General features: G+C 44.2%; 3 protein-coding genes across 3 annotated transcripts; 2 read left to right on the forward strand and 1 right to left on the reverse strand.

Annotated features, from left to right (window-relative positions):
- The first annotated feature begins 1,229 nt into the window (after positions 1–1,229).
- ved (ventrally expressed dharma/bozozok antagonist) lies at positions 1,230–4,482 on the forward strand. Its single transcript, XM_066712543.1, has 3 exons — positions 1,230–1,951; positions 3,297–3,592; positions 3,771–4,482. The coding sequence occupies exons 1-3, from the start codon at positions 1,678–1,680 to the stop codon at positions 4,098–4,100; spliced, it is 900 nt and encodes a 299-aa protein (XP_066568640.1). The 5' UTR covers positions 1,230–1,677; the 3' UTR covers positions 4,101–4,482.
- Positions 4,483–6,803: 2,321 nt separating this feature from the next.
- On the reverse strand, positions 6,804–13,194 carry h2az2b (H2A.Z variant histone 2b). Its single transcript, XM_066714304.1, has 5 exons — positions 13,047–13,194; positions 10,043–10,120; positions 9,218–9,331; positions 7,612–7,741; positions 6,804–7,244 (listed from the first exon to the last, which is right to left on the reverse strand). The coding sequence occupies exons 1-5, from the start codon at positions 13,047–13,049 to the stop codon at positions 7,183–7,185; spliced, it is 387 nt and encodes a 128-aa protein (XP_066570401.1). The 5' UTR covers positions 13,050–13,194; the 3' UTR covers positions 6,804–7,182.
- Positions 13,195–14,132: 938 nt separating this feature from the next.
- purbb (purine-rich element binding protein Bb) lies at positions 14,133–17,383 on the forward strand. The gene has a single exon (XM_066714303.1). The coding sequence runs from the start codon at positions 14,174–14,176 to the stop codon at positions 15,086–15,088; it is 915 nt and encodes a 304-aa protein (XP_066570400.1). The 5' UTR covers positions 14,133–14,173; the 3' UTR covers positions 15,089–17,383.
- Positions 17,384–17,806: the final 423 nt, after the last annotated feature.

The following is a 17,806-nucleotide window of genomic DNA, read 5'->3' on the forward strand; positions in this document are numbered from 1 at the left end:
TATTGGAAAAGTACATCAACATGTATTGTGTACTTCTGTTTGAAGTAAATAAAACAGAAAATGATGTAAACAATTGCCTGGATAACCTTGGCAAAACTACAGTAAATACATACATTTATGCAAAGCTGAGTAGATTTGTCAATTCATTCAATATACATACAGAAACGCAGATACATGTAGAAATAAATAAAGGTTTTGTTTGTTTGTTTTGGGGGGGTGGGTTGGGTCATGATTCAGTCATTGTTATCCATTGATTAATCCTGATTTAATTCCCTCTTCTAATCATTGTTGTCAGCAAATTCATATTTACTTATAATTCTTAACTGGATCTTTCATTCGAGTGTTTTTGTCTCCTAAGAGGTTCTTATTTTTGTGCTGCAAACAAATCTCATTCCAAAAATTCTTACTTTAATTCAGTGACTGAGAGCTCAGCTGAAAGGAAACTCGGGGCCCAGATTCCCCCAGGCTGAGACCCCCCACACCGAGCCCCCGTCCCCCTCAATGACCGGACAGCTCAGCCCACGTGATGTGACAGGGGAACAATCAATTTTCATAAACCTTCAGCCTACTTATATAGTTTATTATAAGTAAAAGATATACATCTCTATGCACACACCTCTCAGAGCAGGACGTCTCTTGCACAAGCTCCTGATGCCTGGGAAACACAGCGTGCGTATAAACGCAGTACGCCTGACTGCACACCCAGTGTGTCGCTTGACCGCACACCCAGAGCTTCTTAAAACACACTTTTTGTTTGTTTGTTTGTGTGTTTTTCTTTTGTTCTGCGTTGAAGGGAAGAGGTGACACCACATTTGCATAAAGGCCTGTGAACATGGCCTTTCATTCCATTTGGCAAACCGCATCGCCATAGTATAGGTCTCTTAAAAATGTCCTCACCCTCTCCGCCGCTCCGAGGTGTTATCGCAAGGCATGGGACGCCAAGTTAATAAGAGCACATAGGAGAGATCTCCCAGGGAAACAGCTCACCACAGCAACAGCATGCAGGTTGAACTTGTTCCCCTCGAGTCTCACACACACACACATTTACTCTCTCTCACACACATAGATTAGAGGGACAGTGTTGTTGAGGGAGGGAGGGGTTGGAGAGGGGGGTGGTGGTGCTGTGTATGTGTGGAGAGTGGAGACATGGGGGGGTGGGGGGGTCCTCCCTAGACTCACTGGAGCCAGGATTAATGTGCTTCATTCGGAGTCGAATGAGACATCTTAATTACTGCACTTGTGAAAACTCAAGGGGTGGGAGTGCAGGGGGGGGGTTCCTTTGATCTTCCTCTAAATGAATTGTAAATGAAGCAGGGAAGCCCTCTATAAATACAGAAGCCAGGACAGGGGGGGCATTGACAGATTCGGCAAAAACCACAGAAGCGGGAGGAGAGGATCAGAGCTGCTCTCACACGGACACGACACACACAGGGGACGGCTCCCTCGGCAGCACAGCTCACCACTGCATCTCAGCCGGAAAGTTTGGGAAACATCGCCAAGAACTTGATCTATTTGTTTCTTTTAATTGCGGAATCTCAAAGGGACAAACAGACGGGAGCTCATACCTGGATTTTCCCCAATATTCATATTATTATCCCTATCATTATTCTTAGTCCCAATTCTCCTTCCTCGTGGAGTACACTTCCTCTCTTGTTTGCGACACTAAAGATCTCTGCCATGAAGGGACACTTTTCCATCGAGTGGCTGTCCCAGAGCAGTCAGAAGACCGGGCCGGAGCCCAGAGACACGGCCTTGCCTGGACCCTGCACCTCCAGCACCGCCCCCGAGAGCCTGCCCGGGTTCTACAGCAGCTGGGGGGTGCCACATCCAGGTCCTCGGAGGCTACCGGGAATCGCCCCACACTCGGCCCAGGGGAGCCCCTCGGTCTCACTGCAGCCAGAGCTCAACCCAGCTGGCAGGCCTGATCTCAGCCACAGAACCAGCGCCCATGGTAAGACACTCTTGATGGAGGGGTGGCTGGGGCAACGCTCTCCTCTGTGACGGACAGGGGAAGAGGTCGCCTCCAGCGGTACATTTCTCATACACAAATAGTTGTCAGGGTTACCCACAGAGCTCCTCACGAGCATCTATAAACTGAAAAAAGAAAACTAAGATAATGGCAAGTTACTGTTTCCATTGACATCATTATTTGTGTATCAGAAATATGTTGTTTGATTATAATAGCCCGTTTAAATTGTGTACTGCTTTTATAATAGCCCATATATGTATGTGTGCGTGTGTGTGTGTGTGTGTTTATATGGTGCCTGTGCTCCACTCTGGCTCCATCAGCCTGCTTGTTATATCCAGTTTTGTGTTGTTGTTGCGCTGAAGGGAAGGGTAATGGTGGAATGAAATCTGGCTCCTGCCTTTACCTCAGGTTTACAACGCAGAAGTTAATTGAGGAGGTTTATAGGGGTTTAGGCTGCCCAGTGCTGGACAAAACCAGCTGGGCCTCAGGGGCCCTGTGAGTGAGAGTTGACCCCGCAGAGGCTACGCTGTACAGTGAGTTGTAGATCAGAGGTGCCAGCAGGCTTTGAGTGAGGGACCAAAACACATGGGCTCTATTTATGGGCCGTATTTATCTACTGCTGGGCACCTCGGCTCAGTCAGACCCGCACAATACTGAGAAAGAGAGCGGCCAGGCCAGGGAGCCCGCACAGGACAGGGTTAAATGTAATGTGTCAATAAATGAAGCCGCCAAGTCAAGCAACACATTATTTTTAATATATATATATTTTTTTTTATTTTATTTTGTATTATCATGTGTTATCACTCAGCTAATAATTAATGTAACACTTTATAAAGGTCTGTTGCCTAGTCTGATTTCAATTGAGCGTGAGTTTGTACTACATTACGAAAACACTCCTAGCAGTACTGATAAAGCACTAAGTTCCTGACAAGGTTGCACACACTGCAAACGGGCTGAGATTGGCTTATCTAGCTGCTACAGGATTGCTGTCTGTCTTACACATCAAAAGGGGATTCCCAACTACTGATCTCAGCAAACAAGATGTTCTCTCCCAGCCTGCCTCTCTCCCTTGCTGGGCTGAACTGTCTGTCTGTGTTCCCCAGAAATGCAAAATGCAGTCCCCTGCCACGCAGACCTGTGCAAGCTGTTGAATATTAGTCCTTGTTCCTGTGTGTGTGTGTATGTGTGTGTGTGTGTGTGTGTGTTTGTATGTAAAAAAGCATTGCTGCAAAACTTGGCTACTTAGCAGGAGTCCTTGAAATAGTTAAACCAGGTGTATCTGAAATACTCCCTCACTCACTCCCTCCCTCCCTTTTCCTCTCCTCAGCACTAGAAGCAGGTTTCAGCAGCGGCGCAGAGGAAGAGGAAACATCAGGATACGAGAGCGAAGGGGGCCGATCTGCATCATCAGCTGCCCAGCAGGGTGATACCGGAGGCCCCCCCTCCCCATCACCTTCCTCCGCCTCCTCCTCTTCGTCCCCCAGCCCCCCCGGACGCCGCCCCCGGACGGCCTTCACTGCCGAGCAGATCAGCCGCCTGGAGCGCACCTTCAAGAAGCACGCATACCTGGGCACACGTGAAAAGGAGGAGCTCTGCCGCAAACTCAACCTGTCCGAGAAGCAGGTAAGGTGCCACCCCCTGACCCCTGAGCCCTGACCCCCGCCACACTGATCTGCATCCACCAAGTCTTGGCACTGTGTCTCACACACACACACACACACACACACACACACATTACATATCGACTGAAACTCACATGCTAAGAGTCTCACCTCGTCTCTCTCTCTCTCTCTCTCTCCAGATTAAAAATTGGTTCCAGAACCGCAGGATGAAGCTGAAGCGGACCCTGCAGGACGCTCTGGCTCAGGCCTGCCATGCCAAGGTGGCCTCCCAGCTGCTGCACTACCCCGAGCTCCAGGCTTTCGGGCCTACCGCCCCTTACTCCGGCTACTACCCTGGCCAGGACTGCCCGGCCACGTACCCAGCGCCTCCCGGCCTACCTTATGCCCCCTCCCCCCTGGCGATGGAGACGCCGCTCTACCCCTACAGTGTGGCCCCCATGTTCCTGCCACCCGGGGGTACAGGAGCCACCATCCTGCCCAGGTACCACCCGTACAGCCCGCGCTATTAGACTGGACCGCCACAGACTCCTGCCAGAGAAGTATTAGTCTGCGGTTGTTTCAGGGTGAAGGAATTGGGTACAGGTGTGTGAGGAGAGAGAAGAAATAAATACAAATCAGTGTTTACAGTCCAGGGCACAGTGCAATCATTATTGTTGTTATGTTATAATTGTTTTGTGATCTATTTAATTATAAAAATGTACAGACTACTATTATTTCTAAACGGATGAGATTTGGTTTCTTTTTAAAAAGTATATTGCATAGTTTTAATTGTACTTTTTTGTGATGTTTTTGAACAGTGGGGTTGTTTTTTTGTTTTAAAAATAAAATCCCATTTGTATGAACATATAATTGTTTCCTTCCCATGTTTATTATCGTCATCTCCCTTTATTGCGTCTTACAAACTCTGACTTTAAGTTCATCACAGCCTATGGTTGTGAATGTACTGCAGTGTACTTTAAATCATTACATTTGAATAACCGCAACTACAAACGAGGGGGGAAAAAACAATAAAATAAAGCAGCGCTATGTCAAATTATGAGGGAAACGTGTCCGACGCCTCAAATTAACAATTACCATAAAACAGGTCAAGCCGTCCATAATAAAAAGCTAAACTGGGCCATTAGTGTCTCGACTGGAGACTCCTAAAGGAAGTAAAACATTAAAACTGGAGGAGCACATCAAAGAGATACCTACCTTAATGGTTTCTCTCCCACACGCCGGGGGTTATTCGCAGCTCTCGGAAAACTTCTTACATGTGCAATAACCACTACTATAATACTAATACTATATATATACGAGATAGTAGGCTATGTCGTAACTAAAATGGTAACCTTATTAGTTATTACTTATTAGCTATTACTATCTTCTAACAATCTGTTTTAAACTATCTTCACGCTGTCGGTGATTGACAGGTGGCGGCGGCCTCTTTGTATTCTGATGCCCGTATTCGGATTAGTGGGCGTGGTCTCCCGCCTGCCAATCCGGCATTTTCATTTAATCGACTTTAGTTTTGTGAAACTTTCTCCCCCCTGATACATAAATAAAAACGAAAAAAAGAAGTTTGTGGTAGTGTGGCTCAGGTGAACACAATGTGACTGTAGTACCGAAACGCATCCAAACGGCGGCGCCATTGAGAGTACGAGGAGAGGCTTTCTTTAACGCTGCTGTGTTGACATGTTCCCGGCGGCGCACGTCACACACTCTGTACATGTATTGGGCTCTAGCGGTGTTATAACATCCTCTATTGGCGAACGAGGATATAACATCTCACAAGCGTGTGGATTATTATAGCCCTGTGCGGAGAAATGATCATCAATATAATACGAGCAGGGAAAAGACCTGGTGCACTAGAGAAACGCACACAGTAAGATCATGCGAAACCTGGGTGCGCTTCTAATACGCTCTATGGTGTGCTTTACCAGTGTAAAGTAGGTGCAGGGCTGCGGTGGCGTGTTGAAGGGCTGCATCCATCAGATCAGCGCCACGAATTAGCAGCTCTATACAGGTTCATCAGTTTGAAGCCACAGGTTTCACACCAGTTCCCTTCCATGCGGCGCTGCACAAATCACCCTGTCGCCCTCTGCTAATGAATGACTGAACACCACCCCGGAAACTCAATTCATGTCATTTGTGCATTCCCAACATTGTCATTGGACTGACATTCATAAGGTTTAAAACAAAAAAGTGGAAAGTATAGGTTCAGAATGTTCTCAAAAGTGAATTTTGCCTTTGTGTATTTTTTTATTCAGTGCTTTTTTGTGTGCTTATGCAGGAACAGATTTTATTTTCCATAGTTCTACAGACTGGAAGTAGGTTTATTATGAAGCCACATTCATACTTCAGTCTTCTTCACCAACCTCTCTCCCTGCACCAGTATCACACTTTAGCTTTGAAACCTCAGCAGCTCGAGTGATACACCGCAAACAAGGTTTTAAGGTCATACCACAGTACACTGTAAAACCTTATGACCGCAGTCACACACCGGACCCTGAAGAGGAACGCTATCGGACGTGATCACAGCTGCTCCACACAGCTCAGATCTCTCCCTTTGCGACGCGCACCGCAGATGGGAGAACATTTGCCGCTCAGCAAGACCAGAGACCCAGAGAGGCGTTCTCAAAGTCAGGCCACCTCCACTGAAGCACGAGTCGCGAGTGACACCAGGAAGATTTAATCCTAGACCTCGGTATACATGTAAACTACTGTGTGCCAGTGCTCCCATGGAAAGAGAATCAGAACATTTTGTATAAGATAAGGATGTGGCATTTCAGAGTGTGCCTTTCCAACTCACTGCCCGTTTGGGCAGTCTCCTCTTTCTGTCCAAATCATTTCCAATTCACTTCAGTCTCTCTCTAGGGCATAAATATAGATTAGCGGAAGTACTCGTCTGCACAGTGAATAAAATGAATGGATACAAAACCGCTAGGGGAAATTGATCTATACACATACACACACATATATATATATATACACATATACATACACACACATGTATAGATCAGTGTGTGTTTAAAAGAAGTGTGGCACAGTGTACGGAGGCATCACACAGGGGCAGAGAGTCCAGTGTAGTGCTGTGTTTAGGACACTTGCCAAAACGGCTAGTTCAGCTGATTAGAATCAAGGCGTTGACCACATGAAGCTAGATGGCTGATCAATTTAACCCTCAAGGTCTTTTCACCCTAGTAAAGCCAAAAGAAAACCAGGAGACTGTCTCTTTTGTAAAAAATGGTTTAACAATTCCATTTTTTTTGTATAAAACACTGTTGAACCCCTAGCCAATCAACAAATTTGCGTCCACAACATGACAATACATTTTTTTCCCCTGTCCATCAAACAAAAATCTAAAAGAACGTACAAATGTTTTATATAGTATTTTTTTTCCTTTTGCAGTTTTTTTTTCTTCTTCTTGTTTTGTATTATTACAACTAAAAAAAAAACCAAAACAAACAAACAAAAAAAACCTAACAATCGTTCCTTGAACTTGAACTACGGTTTAAAAAAAATAAAAAAAAAATAAATGGGAAAAGGAATAATCTTGCAGCCCGTCCCCGCAACAGCGCAGCGAGAGGGCCGCCCCCTTCACCCGCTCCTCTATGCAGTCTTCTGTTGCCCCTTCTTCCCAATGAGGGATTTGTGAATGTGAGGAATGACACCTGAATACAAGAAGACAGGAAGATCAATATGTTGCGAGAAATTTACACTTAAATATCCATCACATTGAAAGTCGCTCGGCAATGGGTAAGCCTAAGATTCTCTACTCATTATACATTCATTTTAATAACATTTTCAGAGCTTGTTAAAATAAAAATATATTAAACATGTTTTTGATTCCATTCCATATATATTCTACTACTTCATATATTTTATGTAATGGGCAGCTGACAATATTCTTGTATGTCCTACAAAACATTTCAGTGCTCACTCTTTTCAATGCTTATTTCACATTCAATAACATGCAACAGTTTTTCCTTCAGAAACATACATTCAAACATCCCATTGCTCATTGCCACAGATACTCACCTCCCCCAGCAATGGTGGCCTTGATGAGTGAGTCGAGCTCCTCGTCTCCACGGATGGCGAGCTGCAAGTGGCGAGGGGTGATGCGCTTCACCTTCAGGTCTTTGGAGGCATTTCCTGCCAACTCCAACACCTACAGACACACACAGCTCCGTCAGCACCGAGCACAGAGGATCCACCCAGGACTGGCACAGCCCAGAGTCCATGAACCACCTCATAAAAATTTCTACAGACACTTTACTCTGCCCAGCCCTCCCTACTATGGGAACACTGTGGAGAAGAGCTCGCTGCCTTCCGTCTGTTCAAAACAAATCTCTGCGATGTCTCGTCTGTGGGACAGCCAAGGACACGTACTGCTTTCCCCGCTTATTCCATCCACAAACTCCCAGCAGCAGCCATTGGCTTATAGAAAGAATGTGGAAAACCTTCAACTTGAAAGAGGATCTGTCGAGTATCAAAAGAACCTCAAACGGGATCTGCTGCAGGCCTTAAAGGAGCTCGTTCATCGTCCTAAGATACCATCCATTTAGCAAAAAGTCATTACCCAAAAGCAATTCCTATATAAATTAAAATCAACCAAAACAAAAACAAAAAAAACGATTTAAGTGTAAATTTCCAATTTAAGCACTAAAATGTGTGGTGACTTACACAGCACATTTCAACACATAAAGCACTGACATCTGTGGCAATACCACGCTCCAGGTTACCCACTCAAGATAGCTGGCATAGTGTTCAAATACGGGGCTGCCTACAATCAGACAGGCTGAGGCTGTTCTTCCTCAGAGATGATGGTGGGGGGGGATGGGGTGTTGAGTTTCTACCATGAGAACAGGGACTTGAGTAAATTCTGTTCTCTAAAATCCCAGCAGGGGAAAGTTTATGTTGCATGTGCAGCAATCATGCGCTCAGCTACGGGCTTTTCCAGAAACGCAAAAAAGTACTACCTAAACTAATACTTTGATCTCCATTTAATTAAATAGCTTTCTATAAATAGCACCCGAACAGAAAAATAATCTAGAAAAGGCTCTCTACGTGTGGATATATATACGTCTATATCCCATTTTCACTGCACACACACGCTTCAGCCTCCACTGAAGCGCTGGAGCGAGGATCCAGTAGGGCAGCAGTTTCATTCTGCTTAAAAGAACCAAGATCTCCTCCAGCAGCCTATCCTTTCTTTCATTCTTTTTTGAAGTGCTTCCTCAGACTTATTACAGTTGAAACGGCTCCATTAGCAAGAGGCTGGTTAGCCCAAGGTAGACACGGGATGTGGAGTGTGCGTGTGCAGGAGGGAGCAGGTCGGGACACAGGAGTGGATGGGAACCTATGATGGGTGAGGGTAGTCCATTTACCAACCCAAATACACACACTGTGCCACTACTAAACAAGGAAACCGAGGCCACACAAGAGGACGATGCTTGTCATGGCCAACAGTGACGTCACAGACTAAGACATTCCAACAGCCAGCTGCCTTGAAATCATTTCCTCCGGCCCGAGGATTAAAACTTCACAGCTGATTCAGGAGGAAAAAACAACTCCTTCTCTGTAGTGCGTTTCGCCCCCCAACACCTCTCCTCGTATAATGGCCATGTTCCTCGGAGAGCCTCACCTCAGCAGTAAGGTATTCAAGGATGGCGGCGCTGTACACGGCTGCTGTAGCCCCCACACGCCCGTGGCTTGTGGTGCGGGTCTTCAAGTGTCTATGGATACGACCCACTGGGAACTGTGTGAGAGGGACAGTTTGGTATTTAATAATAAACAAATCTAAATGAATACACCCTAAAAAAAAATTAAGGAGAGAAATCTATTAAGTTACATAAACCATGCAGTAATATGGATTACATCATATTATAAAAATAACAGCATTGTGAGCAAGAGAGGGGCAAGAATTCAAATGTTCCCAAAGGCAACAGCACAAGCTTATGTGATAAACATAGTATTTGCAGGAAGGTGCTTAAGTAGTTGTATACCACTAGAGAGAGAAAGAAAACAAACAGCCTGAACTGTTGAAACAGTAGAGCAGATACCCACTCTTGGTCCTGGAGAGCCACAGGGCTTTGTGCTTTTCATTAATCTTAATTACTTAATTGAGTCCATTATTGACTAAATTGATCTCAATAGTTTCCAAGCCTTTAGCCATATAGGCTACTTAAAACCCTCCAAATACATGCAAGTATGAGACTTTCCAGGATCAGGGGATGAGTATAACTGCTGTACAAGAGCATCTCAGTTGTAGAAAACTTGTATTAAAACAATAAAACAAAGAAAAATGTGTTTGTTTTTCTCTATGAAAGCTTACATTATTATTAAAAACAAAGCATTTTGTCAGCACAAATCAAGCGTAATCAAGTTTGTAAAGGAGTTGAGGAAAAAAAAAAAATTTTTGTTTGCCATTGTGTGAAATCACATAAAATCTGAATGCAGAACATGTTACCTGCAAACCAGCCCTCTGTGAGCGAGACACCGCTTTAGCCTTTGCCTTGCCGCTGTCTTTTCCAGCTTTCCCTCCTGCCTGGGAGAGAAGAACAAGACATTAGTCAGGGGGCTTCAGGTCAGAGCTCCTCAAACACGCTGCACCTCCAAGGCATCTGAAGACGAGGTTTGCTCTCAAACAGCTCCAGAATGTCTTTGTCCGATAGCCCGACCATCTTTAAATGAAAAGTCATTGTCGCCAAGACAATGGGACAGACTGGCTATTAACATTTTGTGGTCCGGCCTGTTTGTAAGGGTTTCTCCTCCCGTAATGCAAGAGTTATTGAAAGGTAGAACTACAGGTCTTCTACACTGGTTGGCAAATGTTTACTGAGCATACTAAGCTGTGACCAGGGGGGGCGCTTATGAAACTGCTAGAGAACATGCTCTACACTCATATCAGCCACAGAGACTGAACAGACTTAACTATTCTATATTAGCAACTAATATTTCCCTAAATTAATAACTAAATGAACAAAGCATACATCAATGATAAGTCACAGATTTCCAGTAAGCCTGTAACTATGTGTAAAAATCACACCCGCCAGGCCTAGATATTTAAGTCAACTGGGTGTATTGCACCATTCAACTTTCAGAAACAAACAGCTTGAGAGAAGGAAAAAAAGTTATAGAACTAACATAAATCCAGTCCTTTACAAATAAATAAATAAATGAATAAATAAAAAACATACCACAGTTAAAGAATAAACCTGTCCATCATTGAAAATGTTATTTTACCTTCGGGTTTCTACATAAGCAAAGCCAATCCTCACCATTTCGGGCACTTAACAGCTCTCTAATAATGAAGAGCAGGGGAAAAAAAAGGAGGGGATACCCTTCCCACAGAACCAGATAACATAGATATCTTCATATCAGCTCCATATTAAGATTTTAGCAGCAATGCCATTGGTTTGGGAATATTAACTATTCCAGGCATTTGATAAACTTGTGCTGTTGCATAAATACAAAAAGGCTACTGCAATCTCGAGGCTGACCAACACTAAACTGGTACATTATTAAGCCCCTATCTGAAGACTGAACAACATTAATTATTGGAAATAAATGTTTGAAACAATGTGTCCAGACACACTACACAACAAAAAAACATCAACGGAACAGTGCAGAATTCCCACGGGAATAAGCAGAGACTCAATGCTTCGAGTAGGACTCTATAAACATGCTTTTACCTGACCGAGTGCTTCCTACGACATCTGTCAAAGACACAAGACGATCTGCCTTGACATCAGCTCTGCACACGCACTTCGATTACAGCAGTGCTCTGTCCCCAGCACACAATACAAGACTGTGTAAAGTACAACACGCCCACTGGGGTTCAACTCCTCCGACTTCACACTCGTCGCTTCCCGGGTTGCTGCGCACAGGCGAATGCCTTTCCCTTCACAGCGCTCCAGATACCACGCGTTTCTAATATTGCTCAGCTCAACATTAGCATCACTCGGCCTGGAGCCAGCTTACATCAGATGCTCTATACATTTAAAATAATGATAATAAATGTAATATACATTTCATGTTATTTTACAGATCCGTATAGATTGAAAACTGGCCGTCTTTGGGTCACAAGGTGCATGTTCAACAGGCGTATTATGGCCGGAGCCCAATGCACGGCGGCTGCTGCTGCTTCCTTAAATTGACCAAACACGCCGCTTCCGATATTAACGGATTCACAGATCAGCCACTTTAGGGGGAAACGGGACGATCAACCAAGGGTAATCCCGCTAAATCCGCCTGCAAAGGATATGAAATCTGACGCTATTCCAAACCTACACGCAACTGCGCCCATCCCTGTAAAAAGTAATGTACCAAGTGTACATCCTGTCCAACAGGTAACTACACACTGCATAACTTTACTGTTAACTGCGGTCCGACCCATAGCCAACTTCTCAAAAACACTTCCCCAAGCGTTGGACAGTCACGGACTAGACGCACATGTTCAGCCCAATAAACCGCGGCCGCTCGCCTCTGACACGGCGTGGGCAGGTGCTCTACCTGCCCCCATACTAGTCAATTATACACACTGGGCCAGACAGCCACTGCCAAGAACTCATGAGCTACTGGTATTTTATAAGACATTTTTACCACCCAAAGACTGATGGATGTGGCAGCTTTATCATATACTATTGCATGTATGAAACACGCCAATGTGTGCCAACCTCTCAGCGGTGCAGCTACAGACAGATATGGAATTAGAGACTCCAATGCAGCACAAATATCCCCATATGGAGGGAAATCAGAAGAGGCTCCAGCTCCTTCCAGATGGTCAGAGGTTAATCCCAAGTCGGCTGCCAGGCGGACTGTGACACACGGAGCTGCAAACGCCGCATAAGCTACGAGTCACAGAGTTTGATCTTTTTAAACATTTTAATTCTCCACTGCACGTTTCTTTCTCCAATTACACCGGGACTAATATTCATTTATGATGATTATTTGCGTTCACATTACACCGACACCCCACTCCACACACACATACAACTACACACTGTAAGAGACTTTTCCCGCCAACACATTGAAGTTACCTCGATTTCTTTAAAAAAAAAAATCACGTTGTTTCTGAATGATAAAGTAAAAGAAATGCAGATGTTTTTCTTATTACTATAACCAAACATCACCAAAAACAGATTTAAAAATTAAAGAAGCATATTATTGATATAAGGAAATAGAATCATTTACAATTATTTTACAATCCCTTCCAACTAACAATTATTTTCTGAAAAGCATGCGATAAAAATAATACAATTCTCTACGGTTAAAAAGTACACTAATCGAAACATGTATAAACACATAATGTACCTAAACATCCCTTACAGTATCACCCGTAAAATAAATACCCTAAGCCTTTAAAATAAAATCACACTAAAAAAAAAAACACCCCACGTCTCCCAACATTACACCGGAAGATTAACCAAATTATTATCACGAAGAAGTGAATAAATTATTCGTCTAATTACCATTTTCGCTGTTTATTTATTATATTTTATTGAAATTCCTGTCAGGAATCGAGAGGTCGGAGACAATTTTCCGCTCGAGACAGAGAGAAACAATAAACCCCTCCGCGAGCCTGTGCGCGAGGACCCTCGCGAGCAGAGCGGCCGACCAATGGCGGACAGCGATGCTGGTTTGAAATATCTCCCCAGCCAATGACAGCGCTGCTTGTACGATGTGTGCCCTTCCCCCACATCCGAGATCAAGCTTCAACGGCCTTTTTTTCATTTTTTTGCGCACGGACCTACAAAGTGGGCGGGACAGTGAGATGACCCAATCCCCGGCCAAAGGGAAGAAGAGTGACAGCCAAATACACCTATGGGACCAAGCCACCTAAATGTGGCCGGCAAAGTGTACAACTAATAGAATCTGTCAAGAAAAATAAATACATCTGTTTTAAAACGTTTCCTATATACGTTTTATGACGAAAGTGGGAAAACCAAAAGGAAAAAACAAGGATGGAAGGTTTCTTGCACTCTTATGAAACTGCAACTATATCTACGCCATCTTGGCTCCAACACGTTAATTGTTCATTTAATAATGCGCATTCCATACGTGAGCCACAATGGTGGCAGTTTCAGCCTCCCCTTCACGCCACGAACCTTGGCAACTAAAAGGTAGAATAGAAAATCGATTATAAAATATTGATTGACAAGCAAGCGGGGCAATAATGTGCACTTTTGGCGCCCAGTTAAGACTGATTGACAGCTCGCCTGCTCTATACCAGCACAGTCGTGAGGCAGAATTCCGACATGACAGTCAAGTGCTGACCAATAGCGTCCGCAGAGATGGCGACTAGGCCGGTGATTGAACAGGAGAAGGGCCCAATCCAGATGGAAACAAGTGAAGCTATAATGGAGGATTAATAAAATGGACCAATAAGAAAGGGCAGAATTGGGAAAATGGCAGTGATTGATAACACAACGCGACCAATGAAGAGACAGATGTGGGCTGAGCGATGGTGATTGGCAGAACAACCACCAATGACCGCGGTCGGTGCACTTCTACGGGGCGGGACGTCGTGGCGTCCATGAAGGGGGTGTGTGCGGGAGAGAGAAACGCAGGAGGGAGAAACTGGCTGCTGGTGGCGAAGATGGCGGATGGAGACAGTGGGAGCGAGCGCGGTGGCAGCAGTGGCGGCGGAGGGGGAGCCGGCAGTGGGTTCCAGCACTTCCAGCGGGAGCAGGAGACCCAAGAGCTGGCCTCCAAGAGGCTGGACATCCAGAACAAGCGCTTCTACCTGGACGTGAAGCAGAACTCGAAGGGCAGATTCATTAAGATCGCCGAGGTCGGAGCCGGGGGCTCCAAGAGCCGCCTGACCCTCTCCATGTCCGTGGCTGCGGAGTTCCGCGACTACCTGGGGGATTTCATCGAGCACTACGCCCAACTCGGGCCCAGCAGCCCCGAGCAGATCGCACAGTCTGCGGGCGGCGAGGACGGCGGACCGCGCCGGGCCCTGAAGAGCGAGTTCCTTGTCCGTGAGAACCGCAAATACTACCTCGATCTGAAGGAGAACCAGCGGGGGAGGTTCCTACGGATCCGACAGACCGTCAACCGCGGGCCCGGGTTCGGAGTCGGCGGGGGTGGCGGCCCCGGAGGGAGCATGCAGGCCGGGCAGACCATCGCCCTCCCCGCGCAGGGCTTGATCGAGTTCCGAGATGCCCTGGCCAAACTGATAGACGACTATGGCGGCGACGATGAGGAGCTGGCCGGCGGCGCAGGGGCCGGCGGATACGGAGAACTTCCCGAGGGCACCTCCATCATGGTGGACTCCAAGAGGTTTTTTTTCGACGTGGGATCCAACAAATACGGGGTGTTCCTGCGGGTGAGCGAGGTGAAGCCCAGCTACCGGAACTCCATCACCGTCCCCTACAAAGCGTGGAGCAAGTTCGGGGGGGCCTTCTGCCGCTACGCCGAGGAGATGAAGGAGATCCAGGAGAGACAGCGGGACAAAATGTACGAGAGGAGAGGAGAGGAGTCCGAGGGGGAGGACGTGGACGACGACTGATCTACTCGGTTCATGAGAGTTAAAGAGAGAGAGAGAGAGAAGAAAAAAAAACGCAGTAAGAATTATAATAACATGACGAAGAAAAAAAAAAAAGCAGAAATACATGAGAGAATTTAAGTGCATGACGAATCGAGCATAAATACTAAACAAATATATCGTGGAGTTCAGTACATTTGACTGAGATATTGTCGCATAAGAGTAAAACCAAGCTTGTTCGAGTTTTTTTAGGCGGACTAATAACGAGAGAAGGAAGCCGTGTATGTAGAGGGTGTAATGAGAGATTCCTTCCTCGGTTTGGATATTAAATATAATCGTCTTTTTCTGGTCACGAACGAAAAGATCGCCCTTGTAAACCAGCAACCCCGTTTTTAATCTTTATAATCCTTTCTTTTGAGATAATTAGTCCTACACAAAGTTACGGAATTCACCTGGACTTGAATTCATAAAGTACTATAACATTCTTATATATATATATATATATGTGTGTATATATATATATGTGTGTGTATGTATGTGTGTATATATATATATATATATATATATATATATATATATATATATATACATGTTCTATTTAACGAAAACATAATAAGGAAACCAGCATCTGTTGTATTTGACGGTTTTTACACGGTCTTGTGTGCTTTTGGCGGTTTGGGGATACTTTATTTTTTATTTTTATGAGCAGTCCGGAAGGAATTCCTCCACCGCCCCTGTCCTTTAATGGAAGTTTGAAAGATTCCAGAATCGCTGGTGTGGGCACCACGTGTAGGGGGATGGGGGGCAGATAAAACAATGGCACTAAATTCAGATGGAGAAATATTTGGAAACTGTTACTTAAAATCACATTGTTGCCCTGACCCGATGGTGCGCCTGTAGAAACGACAGGGGCACAATGAAGACCACGGCGTCGTCGTGCCCGGGGTTGGGGGGATCGGATGCGGTAGTGAAATATTTTCATTTAAAAAAGGAAAGAAAAAGACTAATGGTAATAGTCATGACTAGTATTGGTTATGAAGCTCGTGAGTGTGGGGGGAGGGGTCAATTGGGGTACAGAATTAGTATTTTTTAATTTTCAAATAAATATATATATATATAGTTATATATTTGATGTTATCCAGGATATCCTGGTTAAGGGGGATTAAGTCTCCGCGGGTGACTTTATTGTTCCCGGTTAAAAAATTATTAATTAGGTATCAACAGATACAGTGTAAAGAACAGGGCGTGTTATGGTGTCTATTGGTGGGGGAAAGAGAATAGGTTTCTAGTCGTCTTAAGCTGCAGATGTGTAAAAGAAAAACTGGAGTTTGGAGAAAGTGAACCAAGTAGCCGGACACCACACTACATAACATTGCAGCTCCCGAAGTGTTCCCAACGCACGGAAAACTGCTACTGTTTCTCCCAGGGCTGTGAAAGAACTAACCCTGGGAAGAGCCTGGTTTTGTCCCTTAAAGGGAAGCACGCTGCGAGATCAAACCAGCAGCCTGCCCTGGAGTTCAGATCGCCAGGCAACCATTCTTTTACAGCAAGACGTTTAAGAACTGAGAAATTGGAGAGGAGAATATTTTTTGGGAAAAAATAAAATCAAGTGTGTCAAGGAAGGAACACAATTTTGTGTTTGTGGACATAAATGCATGCATGGATGGGTGGTTTAAAAAAGAAAAAAACATCTATACATAATATTGGAGGTTATACTTAAAGAAGAAAAATCAGTCTTTGAACAAACAGCAGAAATTATTTTTTAAATAACCAAATGAAAATATATATATATATATATATATATATATGAATTACGGAATTATAATGCTTGCAAAACAGGTTTATTTCACAAACTGTGCTGGGATGTGGTGAAGATTCGTCCGGGAGGATTTCATTTTTTTGTTTTTATGGTCTTCATTTTTATTTTATTTTTTTAGTAGTTTGTGAGGAAAAAAAATGAAAAATGGAGTATAAACCCCTCTACAATTGAACAAAAACAAATAAGAAAAATCTTGACTGTGTATTTTTAGAGCTCGGATACCCTTGCCCTCCCTGAACCCCCAAAACAACACCTCTGCTGTCTTTATGTAATTGGTGAAATCTGTCCCAGTTTGGAAGTGAGTAGTTTGCTATTCATTCCAGGGTTAGCTGTATTAATTTAGCACAAGATTTAGCAGGAGAGTATATCCATCTCAACTGTGGTCCTTTAGTATTTTTAAACTGTGCATGCCTGTTCTAATTTGGAGCTGCCTTGTGTTAATTTATTGCATATTCTGATTACTGTATGTTGGTATTAATCAGCTCTATACTTTTTTTTTTTTAACAAAACAAAGCAAACCAGAACTACGCATCAAACGACAAAGCTTACCTGTCCACATCAAGGTCTTGTGGCAGAGCTTGCTTAGTTTTGATTCCCAGTCTGAAAGGACAGCTTTCCCCCCCTCTTAATTGATAAACAAAGTTAACTAAATTGATTCTCTGATACAGACTAGAATGTGTTGTGTTTCTGACACGTGTCATCTGTTGCACTTTAAAAAAAAAAAAAAGGAAAAAAATGAACTTTATTTCACTGTAGAGTACATTTTTTTTTTTTTTTAAGTTTGATGTGATTTTTTTTCTTTTTAATTTAACTACTCTTCTCCACAGCAAAGAATTTCTCATTCAAACCCTATGGGAGCAATAGTGTTTTTTTCTGTTTTTTAATATTACTATCATTATATATATAGTTTTAACTACAACCTT

This window comes from Amia ocellicauda, chromosome 9 (genome assembly GCF_036373705.1).
Source record: "Amia ocellicauda isolate fAmiCal2 chromosome 9, fAmiCal2.hap1, whole genome shotgun sequence".
Lineage (NCBI taxonomy): Eukaryota > Metazoa > Chordata > Actinopteri > Amiiformes > Amiidae > Amia > Amia ocellicauda.